The sequence below is a fragment of the Mustela lutreola genome, chromosome 17, assembly GCF_030435805.1.
Source record: "Mustela lutreola isolate mMusLut2 chromosome 17, mMusLut2.pri, whole genome shotgun sequence".
Classification (NCBI taxonomy): Eukaryota; Metazoa; Chordata; class Mammalia; order Carnivora; family Mustelidae; genus Mustela; species Mustela lutreola.
Genome location: NC_081306.1, coordinates 11,346,941 through 11,370,238, shown reverse-complemented (window position 1 = coordinate 11,370,238; position 23,298 = coordinate 11,346,941). Strand labels below are relative to the sequence as shown.

The 23,298-nt window shown below is 42.5% G+C and overlaps 1 protein-coding gene across 3 annotated transcripts; it reads right to left on the bottom strand.

Annotated features, from left to right (window-relative positions):
• Nucleotides 1-666: 666 nt before the first annotated feature.
• On the bottom strand, nucleotides 667-19,520 carry CEP20 (centrosomal protein 20). 3 transcript variants are annotated; one of them, XR_009349251.1, is made up of 6 exons: nucleotides 19,436-19,520; nucleotides 14,938-15,135; nucleotides 12,376-12,460; nucleotides 7,526-7,662; nucleotides 4,662-6,256; nucleotides 667-2,435 (listed from the first exon to the last, which is right to left on the bottom strand). XR_009349251.1 is itself a non-coding variant. In XM_059154814.1 (5 exons), the coding sequence occupies exons 1-5, from the start codon at nucleotides 19,461-19,463 to the stop codon at nucleotides 2,359-2,361; spliced, it is 525 nt and encodes a 174-aa protein (XP_059010797.1). In that variant the 5' UTR covers nucleotides 19,464-19,520; the 3' UTR covers nucleotides 667-2,358. The 3 variants fall into 3 exon arrangements, 2 of the variants coding, with proteins under 2 accessions (XP_059010797.1, XP_059010798.1); XM_059154814.1 differs by lacking the exon at nucleotides 4,662-6,256; XM_059154815.1 differs by lacking the exons at nucleotides 4,662-6,256; nucleotides 7,526-7,662.
• Between the last annotated feature and the right edge of the window lie 3,778 nt (nucleotides 19,521-23,298).

Below are 23,298 nucleotides of genomic sequence, written 5' to 3'. Positions count from 1 at the left end.
TGACTGGCTTATAAAACTGACACCGTTCAAAAATCCTGAATATAAAAATTTCTAGAGCAGATTTTTCAACCTAAGGTCTTTTGTGGAAATCTCAAATCTCAAAAATCGGAGTGTGTTGAAAACAGGTTGTTTTCCTTTTTGCAAATATAAAAACATACTACTAAATATGCTTTTGTGAACACCTACGTGGCCCCCCAGGTTATAATACCGTTCCCGGGACGCCTGGGTGGCTCAGTTGGTTGGACGACTGCCTTCGGCTCAGGTCAGATCCCGGAGTCCTGGGATCGAGTCCCGCATCGGGCTCCCAGCTCCATGGGGAGTCTGCTTCTCCCTTTGATTTCTCCTCGCTCATACTCTCTCTCACTACCTCTCTCTCAATAAATAAATAAAAATCTTAAAAAAAAAAATAAAATAAAATAATACCGTTCCCCCCAGAGACGGGCATCAGGAGGCTCCTGGATGAAAGGCGTCGCAGGGCGACGTGGCTGGTGCCCGCGGCGCGCGCCAGGGCAGGTTCTCCTTCCACCTCACTCCACGTCCTCCAACTACTAGGCCGCGGGAGATCCTGAAGGCAGGCCTGGGGAGCCCCTCCCAACCTTCTTCCCGCCCTGGTGCCCAGCTCTTAATGAAAGAAGAGTCATAGGAACATCCTTTGCACAAAAAAGAGTTGCTTAATCGTTCTTTTATTAATACATTGAAAAGTATAAAAGTTGCCCAGGTTCAAACAAGTTACACAACAATGCATATAAACATGCTGTGAACGACATGGGACAATTCCGTTTAGTTTTGTATTGTGACGATTTTCTATCAGTAACCAAAATTATAAACTCCAGCATTTTTTCTTAATCTAGTCCTGCATGATTGTAATTCCTGAGGTAAACTTAGTGTCCACTGCCAACATCCTTGGATGTAAACCAAGTCCTCTGAAAAGAATTCAGACATTTATATTCCCACATACAATACAACACGATTCCTAATTGTTACCAGATACTACAGATTTGATGTGAAAAATGGAAATGAGCCCCAAGAGTATATCTCTTCTGTAATCCTAGCTCATCAACAGGGCCTCTCAGAATCCTCTCACTTGCAAAGTATGGCTTAATGGGATTTCTTTAATAATTTTCTGCATTCAGATAAAAATTCTTGGTTCATCTGTAAGGACAGAACACTTTACCAACACCAAAGAGAAACTCAAAACTTTGAAAAGACAGCACTGAATCAACACCCTGAAGAGAAGGCCAATTTTGCCATCTACAGCCCTTTGCTCTTGCCCTGTGGAAAACACTCAAGCTCAATGTCATCGGTATGTGGGCACCTGTGCGGTTCTGTCGGATTATACTTTATGACTTTGGCCAACCAGGGCTATCATCACAGCTGTCCTCAGTGACATCAGTCTTCAGCCTCCACGTTATAAAAATGTCTTCGTAAATATCAAAATAGCATTTTAGACATAGTACAGGAAGAGCTCTTACCATTTTTCTAACCATTTTTCTAACCCAAAAATAAAAAACTGACATGCAGTGAGTCCAGGTAAGCAGGGACTGGCTCTTCCGGAGCTCATTTTGTGATTGCACAACTGAGGGCCGCATGGAGGTTAAACAATGCCATCTTTTAAAAGGTGCTTTCTGGTATTTCTCCTAAACCCTGTCTCTTCATGCTTATTCCACATTCTTTATATAATAAAATAAACTCTTTGTTTGACTTACAGCAAAATTAAAAGAATTATTTCCCCCTCTACCTTTTAATTAAATCTTCCAGTAGAAGCCAAAATGGTCTAAGGAAAGAAAAAGCACATTGTTACCTAGTTTAAAAGTACAGATTTGGATAGTAATTCAGATATTTAAACCAAATTATAAATGGTTATCTGAAAAACTGCTAATTGTAAACAAAAAACTGAACTTCACAGGAATTCATTTTATCAGGCTTTAACATTTTTTTAAAACGTTTTTTTTAAAACACAAATGGATTTTTCTACAAATCCATGTAATTCCAGCCTGAAGGAAATTTCATGTAACCTTGTTAAAGAGCAGAACATATGGCTATAAAGACCTGAATTTTTTTTTTTTTAAAGAATATAAGGGGTACTAAAAATTTCCTCCAGTTTTCACAAATTTAAAAACCTTCAAAATACCTTCTAAAAAAACAATGTATTTTCTTTCGAGTCAAATCTAGGAAGCTAGATGACGGAATTAGCTTTTATTCACAAATGTAGCAAAACAGGAAGGACTAAATGTTTTTGCAGAAACTCAAATTTCTACAAAGGACAAATATTAGTGGTGTATTTTGGTAATGTTGCGAGAGTAAATATGTTACTTGATACACACAATTTTAAGACAAAAGATGCCCTGAATGGAAATGTCATCTCTTCACTGCTTGAGAAACAAGATGATCTTTGATGTTAGTACTACTCCCCTTCTCCGTTCTTAGGTGGTCACCTGAAATGAACAGAAAACAATGTCAATACTTACCCCAAGTCAAAGTAGGCAGTGTGCAGGCGGAGCTGCATGTATTTTCAGATGTTATGTTTTTACTATTGTATGCGTTCTTTAGGTGGCCTAGGACAACATAAGAAACTCACCATTTTAAAAGCATTATTAAAGAAACCAGAAACATTTAGTACTGAAGATTCACCATCAAGTGTTTTTAAGGGAATAGAGAGCACTGCAGTGTAAACCCGTGTGTAAGCGGCAGTTACAAACTTCTCTTGCATGGTATGTAAGGAATGGAATCTGAAAGAACAGGGTGTTCAATTAACATTCTGAGGGATGCCAAAAAGAAAAAAACAAAGTACCAAAAAACCCACCTTCAAATAGCAGTGCCTCTCAGCAGCACCCTCTTATGGCAAGAAAACCAACCAGCAGCGTTTACATTTTCCTACCCACATCAGAAAATATCCAAGAAACTGTAGAAATCTTCTGCAGCCAAAGACACGAGAATAAAGCTCCATGAGAGTTCAGAAGCGACCAGAGCCCCTGGGACCACCCCCTGTGCTCTGGCAATCAAAGGGGTCCTAGGCACTTCTGATCAATTTTTGTCATGGGGAGAAGGGGCAGAGGGCAGAAGTGCCCTGGATTTAAAGAACCGAATAGACTTAACATCCAAATGCAACAAAAATGCAAGGCAAAGACTAAATTCTAAAAAGCTGTGAAAAACTGAAAATATTTCCTAGATACTTTGACACGGTAAAAACCCATTTTTATGATTTTGATGACAGGAGAAAAAGAATACAGATTGAGACAGCTGTTAGAAACATGGATTTTAGCACCAAAAACGCAACCTGGATTTTCTAATTCTAAAGACAACCTAATTCTACACCCAGGCCTGCTAGTCCCCAGCGGCTGATCATCCTCACAAGGACTGGAGACTTTAGATCTGGATCACGGAGGACTGTCTCCCTCATTTTCAGGCAGCTTTGCTGGACAGAACAAAGTTAACAATATCCTGAGGCGACAGACATTTCAGGTTTTCTAGAAAAGCATTACTAAGAAGTATGTGATGCACACACTTCACCGACGTGCAGTAAAGTTGCAAAGCTAATTATTTTCTCTGTTAGATTTCTGGTCTTTCACTTACATTAAGAACCTGCTCCGTCTCCAGTGTTCAAGCACGGACATCAGCAGCCCTAATGAACTGGTCACATCCCAGAGGCGAGTGTGTCTACATAAACCCTGTTCCTGGTGCGCCTGGGTGGCTCAGTGCGTTAAGCCTCTGCCTTTGGCTCAGGTCATGATCCCAAGGTTCTGGGATCAAGCCCCGTATACGGCTCTCCACCCAACAGGGAGCCCTCTCTCTGCCTGCCTCTCTGCATACTTGTGATCTCCCTCTATGTCAAATAAATAAAAATCTTAAAAAAAAAAATTAAAATTAAAAAAAAAAAAAAAGTTCTTTCCTTCCAGCTCTTTGGGAGCTGTGACACGAGAGATCTTGTGTTGGCTTTTAGACTTGTGTTCACACACGGACAATTTCATCTGAGTGTGTTCTACCTCAGATGACCTTCTGTAGAGATCAGGTATTGTAATCTGAATTTTCATAACCTTCCCATGTTGTCAAATAAAACATGTTTCTATCAAACAGCAAGCTAGAATTGAAAAAGGAGATGCTGAAAGTAAATGCTGACATATGTTACTGGGACAAAAATGCCATTCGTGGCTGCTAATTCTTCACAAATCTTTGCACAAAGAGTTCACCTTTATCAAGAAAATTTCAGATGGTCAAGAAAAATAATTTGCAAGATCCCTGTTCTCCTATTAGTTCAGCTGTCCTCACGTCCTCACCTCCTCACCGCATAGTCATTCGTCCTAACTCGTCCTCACCAAGCCTGCCACAGAGCTTTCCACAGAACACGAGCCCCAAGCTCAACGGACTTGGACCTCTCTGAGGGCTCTGAGGGCCCCAAAGCAGCTAGTGTGCCTCTCCCCTCCCCCCATGCTCTCCAGCCCCCCCATCTCCATGGTGTAAAGCTACCACCAGCTATTGTGACCCACGTCTCAAAAGAACAGAAATGGGTTAAGAAATACTCCGTGATGTGTACCTTTCTTATTAGTCAAGCGAAGTCAGAGAAAGGTAAACACCAATGACATCACTCATATGTGGAATTTAAGAAACAAAACAAATGAGCAAAGGAACAAAAAAGACAACCCAAAAAGACACTCTTGGGGCACCTGGGTGACTTCGTGGGTTGAGCCTCTGCCTTCGGCTCAGGTCGTGATCTTGGGGTCCTGGGACCGAGCCCTGCATCAGGCTCTCTGCTCGGTGGGGAGCCTGCTTCCCCCTCTCTCTCTGTCTGTCAAATAAATAAATAATATCTTAAAAAAAAAAAAAAAGACACTCTTTTTTTTTTTTTTTAAAGATTTTATTTATTTAGTCAGAGAGAGAGAGCGAGAGTGAGCACAGGCAGACAGAGTGGCAGGCAGAGGCAGAGGGAGAAGCAGGCTCCCCGCGGAGCAAGGAGCCCGATGTGGGACTCGATCCCAGGACGCCGGGATCATGACCTGAGCCGAAAGCAGCTGCTTAACCAACTGAGCCACCCAGGCATCCCCAAAAAAGACACTCTTAACTCTAGAGAATACACTGATGGTTCCCACGTAACAGGGATTAAGGAAGAAGACACTTAAGGTGATGAGCACTGGGGTGTTGTATAGAAGCGTGGAATTACTGTATTGTACACCTGAAAATAAATCAATCAGTAAAAACAAAAAGTTTAGGGGCGCCTGGGTGGCTCAGTGGGTTAAGCCTCTGCCTTCAGCTCAGGTCATGATCTCAGATTCCTAGGATTAAGCCCCGCATTGGGCTCTCTGCTCAGCAGGGAGCCTGCTTCTCCATCTCTCTCTGCCTGCCTCTCTGCCTACTTGTGAGCTCTGTCATATAAATAAATAAAATATTTTTTAAAAATAAAAAAATAAAAAAATAAAAAGCTTACAAGCCAGAAAATTGATTGCTCAAGAGGTTATTTTTCCTTACAGGACTGAAAGTATCCATGTCATGGGTTTGCTGTCTTAGCCAGCGTTCACATGTACAACATCCCCTGGTGGCAATTAAACAGAGAAACTGGTATTATCATATATTCTTGGCATGTAAAGCCTTCTTGGAGGGGGATTAGACAACCTCTACTATGTTTTTTTAATACGCATACGCTTGGAACCACAACTGTACTTTTAGGCGTCCACACAAGAGAAATACTGCACGGACAAAGAAATAATTCTGTATTGCAATACAGTAATAGCAAAAACGTAAAAATATAAAAGTCCATCAATAAGGGATTAGCAGCAATACTATACAATACTACATAAAGTTAAGATCTACACATACTGACAAGACAAGGGAAAACAAACCCAATCTCAGGGTAACATGTCAAGTAGCGGTACATACAAATTTACATGCACAGAAATGACTCCGGAAGGAGGCCCCTGCCCCCAAGCTGCTAATAGGGACCTTCCACAGAAGGGAGGGAGATCAGGGAGTTAGGGAGAGACAAAAGGGAAGCGATTCAAGAGAATTTGATTTTTTTATTATTTGAACACTTACAGATTTTACTTGTCCCCTTGTGCATTTTGTTTCACTTTTTAAGTACTTGTCAAATTGTAGGCACTAATGACAGTTCCTTACCAAGCCTTGCAAAGGGAACTAGGAAAACTTCTTTACATTCTTTAAGTGGAGAAGTGTACAGGAATGGCCCTCAGAGGTCCTGATCCTGCGAGAACAGATCAGCCACACGCTTTACAGGACTCACTTAATATCTCAGTCCTGGTTTTCTCAACTGTAAAGTAAGGAGATGGGGTGATTTCTTTTTCAATGGTCCACGAGCTCAGCAGTCTAAGATACATAGATGAGTAACTCCGAGTGACATCAGAAATAACCCACAAAAGAGGTCACCTTGCTTCACAAACACTTTGTGTTCAGATCCTAGGAGATGCAGCAAATATTTAACGGAATTAATACTGCTCACAGCAGCTTACGATAACCTATGAAGGATAACTAGTATTTTAGATGTTTCTTAGAAGGTTATTTCAACATTCAAGATTTTGATCTGTTCTCTCATCTGCTGCTTGAGGCCCACCTCTGACTGTCCTTAGAAAGAGACCAACTCTGCTGAGGTTGGAAAGAAAGAGCTATAAACCATTCAGTTCAGATGATCAAAGCGAGATCCTATTGTTGAAAGCACATTTAAAGAGTAAACATTCTGAAAGAAATAGGGGCTGTTCAAGAATCTTATCTGGAGGTACTTTTATATGGAATTTAAACCAACAGTATCCTAAAAAGACAAAGGATATAGACACTTGTGACGCCCCTATCTGTATTCAGCAATCTTGCCTTTCTTCAGTCTTAGAGAGGGGAAGAAAGTGATGATTTGGTAAAAATCCATTTATTGAGTATGCCAACGATCTAAATTGTTCCAAAGAATACAAATCTATATGAAAAAAATCGGGTTTTTTCCATGCTTTGGCACAGAAACAGTATCTAAAAATTTTGTCCAGTTATTCTCCCATCCCCTCAAGATTCCCTTTCCAAACACCATTTTGCTTTTTGGAGGATCAGTAACACAGACTTCAACCATATTAGATGTAAGTAGAATTAAACTATGACTCAAAATCTTGGGTAAAAACTATTTGTGAGAGGAAAAAAAAATTTTTTTAAAGGTTTTATTTATTTATTTGACAGAGAGAGAGAGCACACAAGGAGGCAGAGCAGCAGGCAGAGGGAGAGAAGCAGGGTCCCCACTGAGCAGAGCCCCACAGAGGCTCGATCCCAGGACCCCTAGGATCATAACCTGAGCCAAAGTTAGACGCTTAACTGACTGAGCCACCCAGGCACCCCAAGAGAAAAATATTAAGAAGAAAAAAACACTTGGGGTACCTGGCTGGCTGTCAGTGGAGGATGGAACTTTTAATCTAGGGATTTTGAGTTTGAGCCCCATATTGGGTATGGACATGACTTAAAAATAAAATCTTTAAAAAAATTTTTAAAAACAAAAAAAAGAAAAAAAGAATTGCTAACAGTTAAATGATGAATCCCAGGAAATTCATACCCTTATGCTTTCTTCTGCTAGGTTGTTCGCCAAGATTTGGGTTTGAAGGCTGAAGTGAAGACCCTCTCAGAAATGGATTTTGGAGGTCATCCTTAGTTCCATCCAAGAAATGAGCTAAAATTCCATATAAAAGAGGTCTGTAGCAGGAAGAAAACCAAAATCAATTAAAACTGCAGATTTAAGAAAAGCTTAAAATCTCTTTTAAGGCAGCCTCTGCCTCCAAAAGGGCCAGGCAATTCTCCAGACTTGAAACAAGACACACAGTTACTATCCAAATCGCAAACTATTAATGCTTTTTAAAATTTAAGAGTACATTTAACTCAAAAAACAACTTAAAAACCCAGAGAACCTATGTTAAGAACTCAAACATCACCTAAACTGAAATACATCATCCACCCATCAATACAGAGGAATTCTGCCTTTCCAGTTTGGCGTGAGATTTCCCAGTGCCCAGCACGGTCTGATATACAACAAGGAGTCAGTGAACACTTACTGGATGCATAAATCTTTGCCTAAAGGTCGGATGTCCCCAAAACCAGACTGCCTGGGTTCAAATACTGGCTTCACCACTTGACCTCAACAAGATTTTTTTATGTCCCTGCCCTGATACGTATTTCTTCCCCTATAAATAAAGATAAGTGTACCCCTCACCTCCTAGGGTTGCTGTGGAGTAAATAAGTTAATAAATATCAACTTTTTAGAACTGTGTGTGGCATATATTAAATGGTATATAAATGTTAGCTATTCAGGAGTTAAGAACGACCTAATATTTAATAAGCTATTTTTAGGGAGGAAGGGCAGGTTTGGAAAAAAAAAAAAAAAGCGGTTTTTACAGTTTACGAAACAGTGTAACCTTTCTCCAGGTTATCCTTGTCTTGTGATCATCCCACCACAGCTCACGGAAGATATGCTAGAGATTCCTCCATAAGTAAACCAACTTTCTACTTGAACTCCAAGTCCTATATTCTTTTCATGACAATACTCTGCCTGGTGATCTCTATCAATACCCTGGCACACAGGGAAGCTACTTGCTAACAATGAGGAGAGGTACAACAGAAATGTTTTCATTTCTAATCTCACCACTGAAAATACAATTTCACTGATTTTTTTTTTTTTTTTTAGCTATCTATTTACTAGCTGATGTGACAGTTTAAAGATTGACATTCCTTTCCCTTCAAAAGGTGGAGCCTAACTGCCCTCCCCTGGAGTGCAGGCTCAAGACACTTCTATGAACCAAATAAGGTATTAAGTGACAGCACTGTGCAGCTTCCAAGACTAGGTCATAAAGCACTGTATACTGTGGCTGCCTCCATGCCTTCTCTCTGGGCCCCTCACTCCGTGGGAAGTCAGCTGCCATGTCATGAGGACCCTCGAGCTGTCCCAGGGAAAGGTACACAGGCAAGGAATGGGGGCCTCCTGCAAGCAGCCAAGTGAGCGAGCCACATGGGAAAGAATCCTGCAGCCCCAGCCTGGCCTTCAGATGAGGACCTCCCTGGCTACATAGTAACTGGGATCTCCTGAGAAACAGAGCCCCAGAACAGCCCACAGATTCCTGACCAACCACAGACAATAAATGATTGTTGTTTCAAGCCACCACATTCTGGGGCACTGGTTACGCAGCAATAACTAACTGTTTGCATGCCAACTTCTCAGACCAGGAGGAAAGCAGGAAAGGAAGTTTCTCTATTTAAGATGCCTCAACTCTTAGGAAAGGAATATATCTTATACTGTACCTCTTATACCCAGGAATGTGATCTCCATCTTCTGTTTAATTTTAAAACCCATGTTTCCGAAAGAGCTGACTGGTTTAAGATTTTTAAGTTTAAACAATTTTGTTCTTAAATTAACATCAATGAAGTTTTTAAAATTTAAAATTTTAAGATTTTTTAGATGTTATTACAAAAGATGTAGCTAGCATATTAAATCTACAAATTCATGGACATTAGGATGTTTCTAAATAAAAGTTTACAAAAAGAATTTTTTTCTTAAGGATTTTATTTATTTATTTGTCAGAGCGAGAGCAAGCACAGGCAGACAGAGCGGCAGGCAAAGGCAGAGGGAGAGGCAGGTGCCCCACTGAGCAAGGAGCCCGATGTGGGACTTGATCCCAGGACGCTGGGATCATGACCCGAGCCAAAGGGAGCTGCTCAACCAACTGAGCACCCAGGCGTCCCAGAATTTTTTTTTTTTTTTTTTTTAAGTTCAGCCTTACCATACCTTATTTGCAATGGTGAAACACAAAAACTTTGAAAACTAGTTTTTGTCATAAGTTTGGCACAAATTTCATTTGGTGGCATGGCTTGACCTAACTAAGGCTATTCTAGACTTTATCCTACTTTGTGCGAAAAAAGAATTTTTTCAGTTTTGCTGAAAAATATCAGTTTATTATGGAGAGCCACTTTATGTTCACACCGGCACATAAATCTAGTATTTGTTTTACTTGTTATATTATCCCCCCCCTCTTTATTGCGGTATAATTGAGAAATAAAACTGTATGGTATTTAAAGGGTACAGCATGATGATTTGATACACACACACACACACACACACACAGCAAAGGAATTCCCCTTATGAAGTTAAGTAACACACCCATCACCTCACCCATTTACTTTGTGTGTGACACTTTCATAGATAAGAACTCTCTTAGCAAATTTCAAATACACAATCTGCATTACTTTTTAAAAATCTGAAAACTCTACAATGGAGATGTTTGTTTTGTGGTTTTTATGGATGTGGAGCTCAACAGGGGCCTTGAACTCAAGACCTCCGCTGACACTAAGAGTCAGAGGCTTAACCGCCTAACCCGCCCAGGCAGCCCTACAATGAAAATGTTTTAAACAAAGCAGTAACTGCCTTTAAGATAGCCAATTGTTGGCAATATGAAGGTAAGTTGGGAAAGAAAGTGACCAGAGACAGAGAAAGCAGACAGATGGCTTCTTTTTTTTTTTTTTTTTTTTTAAGATTTTATGTATTTATTTCACAGAGAGAGAAAGAGATCACAAATAGGCAGAGAGGCAGGCAGAGCTAGGGGGAAGCAGGCTCCCCGCTGAGCAGAGAGCCCAATGTGGGACTCGATCCCAGGACCCTGAGATCATGACCCGAGCCAAAGGCAGAGGCTTTAACCCACTGAGCCACCCAGGTGCCCCGACAGATGGCTTCTGAACAGCGCCCAGGCAGAAGTGACGGAACCGCAGTGTAACTGATTGATAGAGAGAGGGGAAGTAGCCAGAAAAGTACATGGACTCGGAGTTTAAGACCCGAATGGCTATATGAGGAACCTACAAGGGGGTTTAAGAAGGTGAAAATAACCCATTTAATTTTTGGACACACTGTGTTTGAGATGCCAGCAGAAATGGGGCTCTGTAATTTGCGGGATCTGTCAGATTTTTTTCTTTTTTGATCTGTCAGATTTAAAGCAGAGTTACGAACATAGAGGCATCATTAAAGACTCAAGCATACTTAGGAAAGTGGGCAAGGGGACAGGAAGAAAAATTTTATTAAGGACAAAACGTGGGAGAGTACTCACGATTTAAAAGAACCCTGAAGGAACAATGAAGAAACTGAGAACACTGTTACGGATAGAAAAACCTAGACAGTAAAGGTTCATAAAAGACAAATGACAAAAAGTGTTTTAAGGGAGAAGAGTCACTATTACAAAATGCTACAGAAACTCAAGTAAAACTGAGCTTCTCAGATTGGAAATACAGATATACACCCACTCTTGATGCCAGGGACTTGGGACCAATACAGGATAAAAGTGGCATATGATACTGGAACATTAATTGTACAAAGATTTGTGGGAGAGTTCAATTTAAGTGGTACGTCATTTATAACATTTTTACGGTAAAACAATTATACCATGAAGCAGAAACAACAACAACAACAAAAAAAAAAAAACAAGAAATTTTTAGAAAGGAAACATAAGGGGCGCCTGGGTGGCTCAGTGGGTTAAAGCCTCTGCTTTCGGGCCAGGTCATGATCTCAGGGTCCTGGGATCGAGTCCCACATCGGGCTCTCTGCTCAGCAGGGAGCCTGCTTCCTCCTCTCTGCCTGCCTCTCTGCCTACTTGTGATCTCTGTCTGTCAAATAAATAAAATGTTAACAAAAAAAGAAAGAAAGAAAACATAAGACTTCAAAGAAATTTGTGTCTGGGGGTGGAGGAGGGGCTGCTGCTTTGAGCCTCCTGGGTGCAATTTTTTTGGCCATTCAGGGATCCTCCGGAAAAAGTTTAAGCAACTTTGAGGTAGGAACAGAATTAAGAAACTACTAGAAAGCAGTCACACTTGTTTTCAAGAGCATAGTTTCAGCACAAATGGTAAAGGAAGAATTCAATATGCAGAGAAGGCAAAGAGGGGAGCATAACAACATGAAAGCAGGGGCTGGTTGTCACGAAGCTCAGTGGTACAAACGAGTTGAACGGTATTTTTGGATATCTGAGTATACTCCTGTGCTGAAGCGAAGGAAACAATGAGGAGGAAGAGTCCATCGTGAGGAAGAAAACAACTGAGAGCAAACCCTCAGAAGAAAAAAAGGTATGCATCAAGAAGCCAAGAAGAATGACCCTTAGTGAGACAGATGCTCAGTCCCATGAAACCACAGGAATTTTAGTTCCAGAGAACAGAGGCCTTATCCTGTTTGTTGCTACACACTTTGGATTTGGTACAGTGTTAGACACATACTCAAACCAAATAAATACCTGCTCAATTAAAATGAAACAAAACCACTACTATGTGATTATGACTCCCAATACAACAATATCTAAAAACTTATTTTTAAGTTTTTAAATATCTAAAAACTTATTTTTAAGTTTTTATCTTTAAAAACTTCATTAAAAAAAAAAAACTTCTTACATTGTGTTATCCTTTGATTCTTCAAATGCATTTAGTTCCCGGATGAGAAACTGTCTGTCCAATGGAACTACAGGTTGACCAGATTCTAGAGGAAAAATCATGAGTCTTTATTCATCTAAAACGCACATACGAACTACTTACCAGGTACACAGACTTTTCCAATTTTGGAAGAACGATGATGGCACGCACCAAGGCAGAGCCAACTGTACTTGACTTTATGATTTTCAAAATATCATTTTGTAATATGTATAACTTAACAGAGTTTAACATAAATTCATTTTTTAAATCCCCCAATTTTTGGTTGGGAACATACCAGACTTCAGAAGTCTTTTTTTGAAGCCTACAAATTAAACACAGGACAGTAACAATATCCACTTGGTGGTAATAATTCTGAAAGTAAAATTACCCAAACATGAAGCGCTGGCAAGGATACAGGGCAACTGGATACTCTTATATTTGCTTTGCTAGTAGGAGAGCAACCACTTTGGAAAATAGCTGAGCCATTTCTTAGAAAGGTAAGCATGTATTTCATAACCTGCAATCCCACTCTTAGCTCTTTACCCAAGAAAGCTTACCTGCACACAAAAACTTGTGGTGAATGTTAATGGCCACTTGACTGGTAACTGCCAAAAAACTACACACAACTGGCCATCAACTGATAATAGAGAAATCGGCACAGACATACAAAGGAATGCTATTCAGGGGGAAAAAACCCAACACAGCTGAATCTGAAATACGTTATGCTAAGCAAAAGGAAGTGCACTCAAAAGGCTACATCCTGAATGGGCTCATTTATATGACATTCTGGAAAAGGCAAATGATAGGTACAGAAAAAAACAGATCAGCGGTTGCTAGGGGCTGGGATAGGTGAAGAAGTTGACTACAACAGGGCACAGAGAATGTTCTGAGGTGATAAAAATATTCTCTATAGTGATTGTGTGGTGGCAGTTACACAACTATACGTATTTGGTAAAATCCATAGAACTGCATACTGAAAAAGGTTTTTGTCTTGTTGGGTTTTTGTTTTGTTTTAAAGATTTTATTTAATTGACGGAGAGAGACAGAGTGAGAGAAGGAACACAAGCCAGGAGAAGCAGCCTTCTCGCCACCAAGCAGGGAGCCTGACGCGGGGCGTGATCCCAGGGCCCTGGGACTGTGACCTGTACCGAAGGCAGATGCTTAACTGCTGAGCCACCCAGGCGACCCTGGGTGCCTTTACACCTCAGCTATTACACCTCAGCTATTTAAAAAAAAAAAAAAAAAAAAAAAGCCAAGACATTTAACATGAAACTTGACAAATGTGACTATATCTCATTCTAGGGAAGCCCAGGTCCAAGACCTAATTCATTATATTTTCATAAATTTTCTTCATTTCTGAGTGTTAACAGTATTATATAGCCAGCTATAACAAACTGAGGAAAGCGGAGGCTGATACTGAAGATCCTTAAACCACTAAAACTTACCAGTCTTCATTCAGTTAAGATATGTGCTTAACATTAAATAAAAGATACAGAATGTTAATTTAAAAATCTATTAAGTGGAAAAGGTCCAACATCACAAAGAATTCATTCTCTCTTCCAAAATCTACTTTATGGTCTCTCTATTTTTTTTTTCACCCCTTTGGATGAGGAATGAAATAGTCTTAAAGTGGGACGCCTGGGTGGCTCAGTCGGTTAAGCTGCTGCCTTCGGCTCCAGTCATGATTCTGGGGTCCTGGAATCAAGTCCCGCATCAGGCTCCTTGCTTGGCAGGGAGCCTTGCTTCTCTCTCTGCCTCTGCCTGCCACTCTGCCTGCCACTCTGCCTGCTTGTGCGCACTCTCTCTCTCTCTGACAAATAAATAAACTCTTTAAAATTAAAAAAAAAAAAGAAAGAAAGAAAGAAAGAAAGAAAAGAAACCTTAAACAAAGCAATCCTTCCAATCCCATTTCTCTCCCCCAGCCCAGAGGAAAGTCTATCTTGATTAATGTGCATTCCTTATCAAGAAAGTTATTTACTTTCTCTTCAGAAATAAAATATAAGAGATAAATGTCTCTTTAACTGCCCACCTCCTCCCCCAACACCAGTTCTCTCCCTCCTAACATTACAGTGAGTTTGGAGTTTATCTTCCCAATGCTTTTTAAGTAGGATCCAGGCTAAGTGCAGAGCCCAACATAGGGCTCAAACCCATGGCCCTGAGATCAAGACCTGACAAGAGAGCAAGAGATCAAGAGTCACATGCTTAACTGACTGAGCCTCTGAAACTGTATTTTTAAAGCATCTACACAGAAAAAACCTGGCAGGAAACAAAAACAACTTTTTATCCTTAGTATCAGAAAATACAGATGATTTTTCCAAGCACACACCTAGTTTAAGGGTTCAGGTACTTATTTTCTACAATACAATAAGCCCCATGAGAAAGTATTCAAACTATGAAAGGAGACCAGGAGATTTTTATGTTCCAGTCACCTGGACAACTCTGGGCGGTAACGGAATTAGATTTTCAGCCTCAGTATTTTCTGAGAAGTGAGGGAAGGGAAAAAGCAGACTTTGTTTCAGGCAAGTAATAATAACAACCTCTTACCTGATATGAGGACAGATGCTGTGTACTTATACTTGTTGAATTCCAGATACTCCCGAATTAGTTCATTAATTAGAAGGTTTTCATGAGACAATGACGGTCGGGGTTCGCTTTCATCATCTAGGGCATTGAAAACTTCAGCTCGGATCCTTGCTTTTAAATGCCCTAATACCCCCCTTTTCTCCAACGTGTCCTTTAAAACTGTTAAACATAAAACATTAATGCTTCAATTAGATTAAATTTGGTCACTTTCAGGCATACTTTGAAGAAATATGTTTAAAAGGTAAATGGCAGTGGGTGCCTGGGTGGCTCAGTGGGTTAAGCTTCTGCCTTCCGCTCAGGTCATGATCTTAGGACCCTGGGACTGAGCCCCAGCATCGGGCTCTCTGCGCAGTAGGGAGCCTGCCTCCCCCACCCTCTGCCTGCTTCTCTGCCTGCTGTGATCTCTGTCAAATAAATAAATTAAATTAAATTAAAAAAAAGTAAATGGCCTCATAGCCATTGCTTTGATTTAAACAATGAGCTGAATGCAAGTTATCTGATTAGCATCATGTTTGTAATAAAAAATAAAGTTCTCAAGTTGCAATGACTTGCTATTTTAATACAGTTAAGCAAATTCAAGTTTATCTTTCCAGCATCATCACTGTGGGAAGCTATAGTTTGGTAGGCATCGTCAGTGAGGGAGGAAAAGGGAGCACAGAATTACCCTGTCTCCTATATTTTCAAGAGCGTTTATCACTGCAGACAGGACTGTGTAACTAAAACCCTCCAGTCTAGAAAAATGATTAAAGACAACAAGTACATCCCATGAAAGGAAGGAATGTGTTATCTTTTAATAAAACTTCTGATACCAAAAACCTTTGGGGAATGGCCCATTCTGAACAAAAAGGTGTTTCTTTGGGTGTTGTTTATTTTTTAAAGACACTTATGAGATAACTTTCTAAAAAACAAAACAAAACAAGTAGGATTTTGAAACTGTAAGCCTAGATAGAAATCTAACACGTGGCTCTATCACTGCCATCTTGAAGAATCAGGGATATATACACTGAATGTAATCTAACTTCCTCTTGATGAGCAAAGGTTGTATTACAGTATCAGTTTGTGATAATGAGATTTAACTAAAAATACTAGTGTGGACAGTGAGGGGCATAGAGCTGAACTGGCATCATTCCATGCAGTGGTATGGAACCTCCTTTTTTCACATTGTCCCTAATGGCTAAATAACCCAATCAACACATCTCACCCACGGTGCCTAGAACATAGTAAGAGCTCCATAAATGCTACCTGGGAGCATTAAAGTAATAGTGTTGTATACTACTGATGTAATAAACATAGTTTAATATTGTACTGCATCCTGCCAAAGGCACCAAATAAGTACACCAAAATAAAGAAAAAATTCATGCACGGAGCCCAAGGAGCTTACCCAAGTAGGCATAAACAAAAAATCCCTTTAAACTTTACAACAACAGGGGCGCCTGGGTGGCTCAGTGGGTTAAGCCTCTGCCTTCGGCTCAGGTCATGATCCCAGGGGCCTGGGATCGAGTCCCACATGGGACTCTGCTCAGCAGGGAGCCTGCTTCTCCTCATCTCTCTCTCTGTCTGTCTCTCTGCCTATTTGTGATCTCTCTCTCTCTCTGTCAAATAAATAAATAAATAAAATAAACTTTACAACAACAAAAACCTGGGTGATAGGATTACAGAGGTATGACTTAGTAGACTAAACTTTTAACCTTTCTTGCCCCTTGTTTTTAAATCATCCCCCCAACCTTTTTGACAGGTGCGCGAGTACAGTTACCAATCAGACGATGTAACAGGTCCATAAAAGGAAGGTTCAGCCTTATCATATTCTTGGGATAATAACCAAACCCCGGTTCTCTAACTCCATCTTTGGAAATTAAATGGAAGAGATTTTTTTTGCAGGCCAGGATCCTGTCCCAATTACTGAATTTGCACACAGCACAGCCTCAAACTCCGCAGAGAAATGACAATTAATGAAGCGGGAGTTAAGAAGCCTATCCTGTCTCATCACCAGCTCATCATGCCTCAGCTCCCCTCTCCAACATGAGTTCTACCTCTCAGAAGCAAAACCAAGTGAGGTGGAAAATGTGAAATGTTTTAATAAGGTAAGAGCCCAGGGATACCTGGGTGGCTCAGTGGGTTAAAGACTGACTCCTGATTTTGGCTCCTAACATCTCAGGGTGATGAGATCCAGCAAGCACTAGGCTCCATAGTGCCCATGGAGCCTACTCAAGATGGTCTTTCCCCCTCTGATCCTCCCCAATTCCCCTAAGCGGGCTGGGGAGTAAACGGCTATACAGCGTAGTTAAGATAATTGAGGTGGGATATACATTTTCACTGAGTTTTGCTGAACACAAACCATATTCAGAACTGGGAATGCAAAACAAAACAAAGGGACACACCTGCGTAGGACATTCTTTTTTTTTTTTTTTTTGACAGAGAGACACACATAGAGAGAAGGAATGAGGGAGTGGAAGAGGGAGAAGCCGGCTTCCCATGGAGCAGGGAGCCAATGATCCCAGAACTCTGGATCAGAACGTGAGCTGAAAGCAGATGCCCAATGACTGAACCACCTAGACACCCCTACGTAGGACCTTCTTTTTTTAAAAATTTATTTATTTATAAGATTTTATTTATTTATTGGACAGAGAGATCACAAGTGGGCAGAGAGGCAGGCAGAGAGAGAGGAGGAAGCAGGCTCCCCGCTGAGCAGAGAGCCTGAGGCGGGACTCCATCCCACCACCCTGGGATCAGGACCCCAGCGGAAGGCAGAGGCTTAACCCACTGAGCCACCCAAGCGCCCCTAAGTTATTTATTTATTTGACACAGAGAGAGAGACAGCAAGAGGAAACACAAGCAGGGGAAGTAGAGAGGGAGAAGGCTTGCCACCCAGCAGGGAGCCCGATGTGGAACTCAATCCCAAGACCCTGGGTTCATAACCTGAGCTGAAGGCAGTCGCTCAACGACTGAGCCACCCAAGCGCCCCTACGAAGGACATTCTTCATGCCCAGTTACATTTTTTCAGGTTCCATACCACTTTGCCCTTTCCTTTGATTATGCTTAAAACTCTGTACCGTAACCCCTTCTTCGAAAAAGTTCTTCACCTGGCCTCATATCCCAAAGTATCTCTAAATCCTCTGAAGCTGACGCAGTATTACACGTGTTAGGTAGTTCATGCAGACACGGTGCTCAAATTCACCTGAAAAATCTGTTCTTGTGGAGAAAGGAATGTTTTTTTTTTTTCCCCTGACTGCTCATCAGCCCAGTGCCCCACATACACATTTTGTAGCAATGCTTACTTAATCCTATTCTCAAAGAGATCCAGCCCCTCCCTGCCAGATCTTTTAACAATTTCTGATTTCCCTGCCAGATCTTTAACAATTTCTGATTGGGAGCGCAAGGTCCCCGAGAACGGGAACTGGTTTTATTAAACAGGCAGCAGCATCACGCAGGGAGTGAGACCTGGATGGAGTTCGGTGCAGCCTAGCCAGGTTCTCACGCACTCCTCCTTCCAGCTAAGTTACTTTGGGCGAGTTGTGTCACCTCTATGCACCTCAATTTCCCCATCCATGAAACGGGCATAAGGTTGTCCCTAGACTACTAGGTGGCACAGGGGCTGGGCTGTGTCTGACATTAAAGGCTATGCCAGGGGCGCCTGGGTGGCTCAGTGGGTTAAGCAGCTGCCTTCGGCTAGGGTCATGATCCCAGCGTCCTGGGGTCCAGTCCCACATCGGGCTCCTTGCTCAGCAGGGAGCCTGCTTCTCCCTCTGCCTGCTGCCTGTCATTCTGTCTGCCTGTGCTTGCTCTCTCCCCGTCTCTCTCTCTCTGATAAATAAATAAAATCTTTAAAAAAAAAAAAAAGGCTATGCCACTTATAACTATAATTACTATTATTTGCCTGGATATCTGCGTCCACACCACCGGTGCACAAACCCGTTACCCGTACGATGAGGACTCGCACCTTCGTGGAATTTGGTGAAAAACAGAGGAGAACGGCCAAGCCAGGAAACTTTCTACCTCCCGATTCTCCCAATGGAGATCGGGTCCTACCCCAAAGGTTGTTAATAAGGACCCCGTGAGACAAGGAAGCAAACAGCTTAGGAGTTGCAAATAACCCCAATAACGGATACGGACACTGTTCCCCTCGGTCCCAAAGGAAAGCTGCGGCCCAAAGCCTCGGCTCGAGCGGGGTCCGACAAACGCGCCAGAGGCCCAACGTGCAGGCCTATAGTCCTCTCGGGAACCTAAGGGTCCTGCCGCTCCTCTTCCAGCTCGAAGCTGGTTCCAAAACTGAACGGCCCCTGTGCGACCGCTTCCCTCAAGCAGGGCCCGGACGCATCGGCGGTCACACCAGCCAGACTCTCTGCGAGCCCTGACGCCGCAGAACGACCCTAAAGAGGCTGACTCTGTGTCCCGCTCGTTCCATCCTTTTCACAGGATGGCCAGACGCCTCTCACTCGGCCAGCTTTCCACTGCCACTCACCGGCCTTCAGCTCGGCGACAGTCGCCATCTTTCAACCGTCCTCAGGGTCGCGCCTCGTCTGTGCGCACGCGCAGTTCCGCCCCGCTAAGCGGCGTGACCTATAGCCAATAGGCGCGCCGCCCTTGCAGCTCTCGGAACCGCCCCGTTCAGTTTTCGCTCTCCCGGGTTGGGTGACTGGTGACTGTCAGGAGGGACTCGACCAATCAGGGAGCTCTGTAGGTGCTCAGGGAGGAGGGGGGAGGAACCGGGATTGAGGCCGGTTAGAACCCTCTTCAGTGGGTGCTGTAGGTACTTTAGTGCTTAACTTTATTAATCCTTCCTGCCCGGTGCTCGCTCTGCAGCCTCAGGAACTAATTGTCAATGGTTACCGTGTATTAAGCCTGTAGTTATCAAACTTGAGCTGTCTCAGTATCACCTGGAAGACTTGCTAAAACAGATCGCGGGGCGCCACCGCTGGGGTTTCTGATTTAGTCAATCCGGGGTGAGATCCCAGAACTGCTTTTCTTTTAAAGATTTCATGTATTTATTTGTCAAAGAGAGAGGGAGAGAGCTAGCGCGCGAGCAGGCAGAGGCAGAGAGAGGAACAGGCTCCCTGCCAAGCAAGGAGCTCGAGGCGGGACTCGATCCCAGAATGCTGGGATCATGACCTGAGCTGCAAGCTGCAGCTTAACCCACTGGGCCACCCAGGCGTCCCCTCACTGCTGCTTTTCTAACAAGTTCTCCAGGAATGCTGGTGCTGCTGGTCTGGGGGGTCACACCTTGAGAACCACTGTATTAGGGACTTACTCGGATCCCGACGCTGTGCTGATTAGCTTTACCCACGCTGGCTCATTGATTTCTCTGTGATGACTCCAGTTCATAGAAGAGGAAACGGAGTCTTTGATGACTGATGAGCCTTAACCGATATCACTAGCAAAGGGTGCAGGTGAGATTTGAATCCAGGCCTCTTGCTCTTTCAAAGCCTGTTCTCTTCTGCTGGCCCTTAATGATGGGTAGAGAACCTCAGGAGTCCAAAAGTTACTTGTGAATAATTGAGGAACAAATAATCTCTACCAGCCCAAGGGAATGAAGAAGAAAATGGGAATAATCTACCCAAAGCGGAGTGTGGGGTTCTGTGATTCCTTCCATTGCCAGGAAGACCAATACCTGTGACCTAGATCTTAGAACCATGACCTTTAAACTGCTAGTCTTAACCCCTAGTAGGTTTTGAAATCTATATATCAGTGGCTCCCAGTGAAACTATTTTCAGCGAAATGGAATAGAACAAATAGAAAACAAATAAGTATTGGGGATGTTTTTGAAACTTCTGTTTTGGGTATGAATGTGCGTTGTGATTCTTGGTGTATTTCTCAAAGGGTAGCAGTGGAAAAAAATAATTTGAAAGCCATTGTAACCTAGAGGAGTCCATTCGCATTCCAAAGGAGATTAATTCTGACCTTGTGGAACACAGCTCTGTTCTGTAAACTTAGAAAGGTCCTATTCTGTCACACTTCCCTATTCTGTAAACCCCACAGAGCTTGAATTGCTGGCCAACATCTGAAAAGATTTATAAGGATTTACCAAATTCCATAGGTAGAACGTTTGAGCTCCTCAGAGAAAAGCACTCATGGATATGCCAATGAGGAACTCAGAGAAAGAGGCATATAATAGTGTGATTGATAGATTCGTATTGGTAATCATGTAATTACATGATTTGCCACTCTGTAGATGACAGGCACTGCTCTAATGTTTTACTTCAAGTCCTCACCAACAGCTCACACAACAATCACCTGATACACGGTGTTGGTGAGGATGTGAGGAAACAGGCATTACCATTCCTTCCTAGTATGTGTGTATATTGGCCCCACCTTCTTGGAAGGGTTTTTGGCGATATCTAATCAACCTTTCACACGCTACAACCCACCAATTCCAGTTCTAAGAACGTACCTTATGGATACACTCGTATTTAATCACCAAGGATATGTACATAAGAATATTCACTGTAACACTCTTTCTAGTAGATAAAATCTATATGTGCCCATCAGAATGAACAAAATACAAAAACAAGTGACTGTGACAAATAACAGAAGCTGGTGAGTATACATTCACTGCTGGTAGAAGAACAAATTGGTAGAGTCACTTTGGAAATCGGTTGGGCTGGTGCTGATTCAGCCAAACAAAAACTCGCCGAACAACTCCGTAATCCCACTCCCAGGTGTTAACCCGGGAGAAATACGAATTTACCTCTACCCAAAGCCAGGATGAAATAGTAGCAGATTTATTCATAATTGCCCCACCTGGAAATGACCTAATGTTTTCCAACTGGTGAATGGATATAAATTAGCTGTGGTGTTTTATCTGTACCAGGGGATAATTAAAAGGAGTTAGCCACTGATACAGGCAACAGCACAGATGACTCTCAAATGTATTGTGCTTGGTGAAAGAAACAAGACCCGAAAAGCCACATCATGTAGGATTCCACCTACGTAATATTTTGGAAAAGGCAAAGTCCCTTTGGAAAATGCATGGAAAGCTCATCAGTGGCTACTAGGGGGACTGTCCATAAGGATGCACTAAGGAGATTTTTGGAGTCACGGAACAGTTCTACATCTTGGTTCTGACTACGTGATTGCATGCATTGATCAAAATTCATAGAGCTGTCCACTTGGAAGAATGAACTTTATTGCATGGCTACCTCAATCAACTTGACTTTTCCAAAGTTCTCAGAAATACCAATATCATCAGTAGAGAAACCTGTTAAGTAAATTAAGGTACAGTCGTAAAAGAGACACAAACATTCAAAAGAAGAGTGAGTTCTAAACATATCCATATGTAATTATCAGCAATATGCACAGAGAGAAATTTTATAAAAGATTTTTTATTTATTTTAGGGAGAGAGAGAGAGCACAAGTGCAGAGGAGAGGCAGAGAGAGAAGCAGACTCCCCACAGAGCAGGGAGCCTGATACAAGACTTGATCCCCCGACCCGGGGATCGTGACCTGAGTGGAAAGCAGATGCTTAACCAACTGAGCCACCCAGGTGTCCCATAGATAGAAATTTTTAAAAGCACAGTCCAGTAGACAGTGTGTGGTATGTCACCGATGGTTTAGAGAAAGGAAAAATACTAAGTATCTGATTGCCTACACACGGGATGCCAGATTCAATATTTTAAGCTTGGGAGAGTTTGAGTAACTTCCGAGCCCTTGGCAAAGTCAGGACTGGACCCCAAGTCCGGTGACCCCTACTTTCGGTTATCCTGAAGTGAGAAACACCTCTCCCTCTCCCTCCTCCACCCCGCTTCCCCTCCCTCTCTTGCTGCTTGACCCCGGCACACGTCTATCCCTCAGCCCAGAAATTTCTCCCTCTTCCTCCCCAATTGACTTCTGCTCCTTCGTCAGGTCTCAAGTTTCTACCTTGCCTTTTCCTAAAACTTCCCTGGCTGCATTAGGCTCCTTTTCTCAGATCTATTTGGGAAGGTGAGAGGGGCTGAGAGAAGAAGCGAGGAGTATGGAGACAAGAAGGCTTCCAAGTAGATGTGCACCAAACCCATGTCCCCACCTCTGAAACGCAGGGTCATGCCCCCTCCCTGGGGAGCAGACCACTTCCAGTGCCTGAGCCGCGTTAGGGTCTAAAACTCCAACCTCCTCATCCCAGCCGGGGACAGTTCTTCGGGATCTCCTCAACTTCAGAACTTCCTGAAGGGGTAGGTTGACGCTGTTTTGGGGACTGCATAGCAGTCTAACTTTCTTCCTCCTCCTCTCCCCCAACCCCCCCCCCCCAGAAGCTGATCCCAATGGCCCTCTCTAACAAATGCCTCCCAAGGAACTTGTGACTTGACCCCAGACACCAGTAAGGAGTCTGGTGGCCCTTAGTCCCCAGCCTAC

Excerpts from the sequence above, each read along its gene's own strand:
- CEP20 (XM_059154814.1), bottom strand. The coding sequence starts at position 19,463 with ATGGCGACTGTCGCCGAGCTGAAGGCCG. Across the intron at positions 15,136-19,435 it reads TGTCGCCGAGCTGAAGGCCG|TTTTAAAGGACACGTTGGAG; the intron begins GTGAGTGGCAGT and ends TATGTTTAACAG. Across the intron at positions 2,436-7,525 it reads TAGCAGAAGAAAGCATAAGG|GTGACCACCTAAGAACGGAG; the intron begins GTATGAATTTCC and ends TGTTCATTTCAG.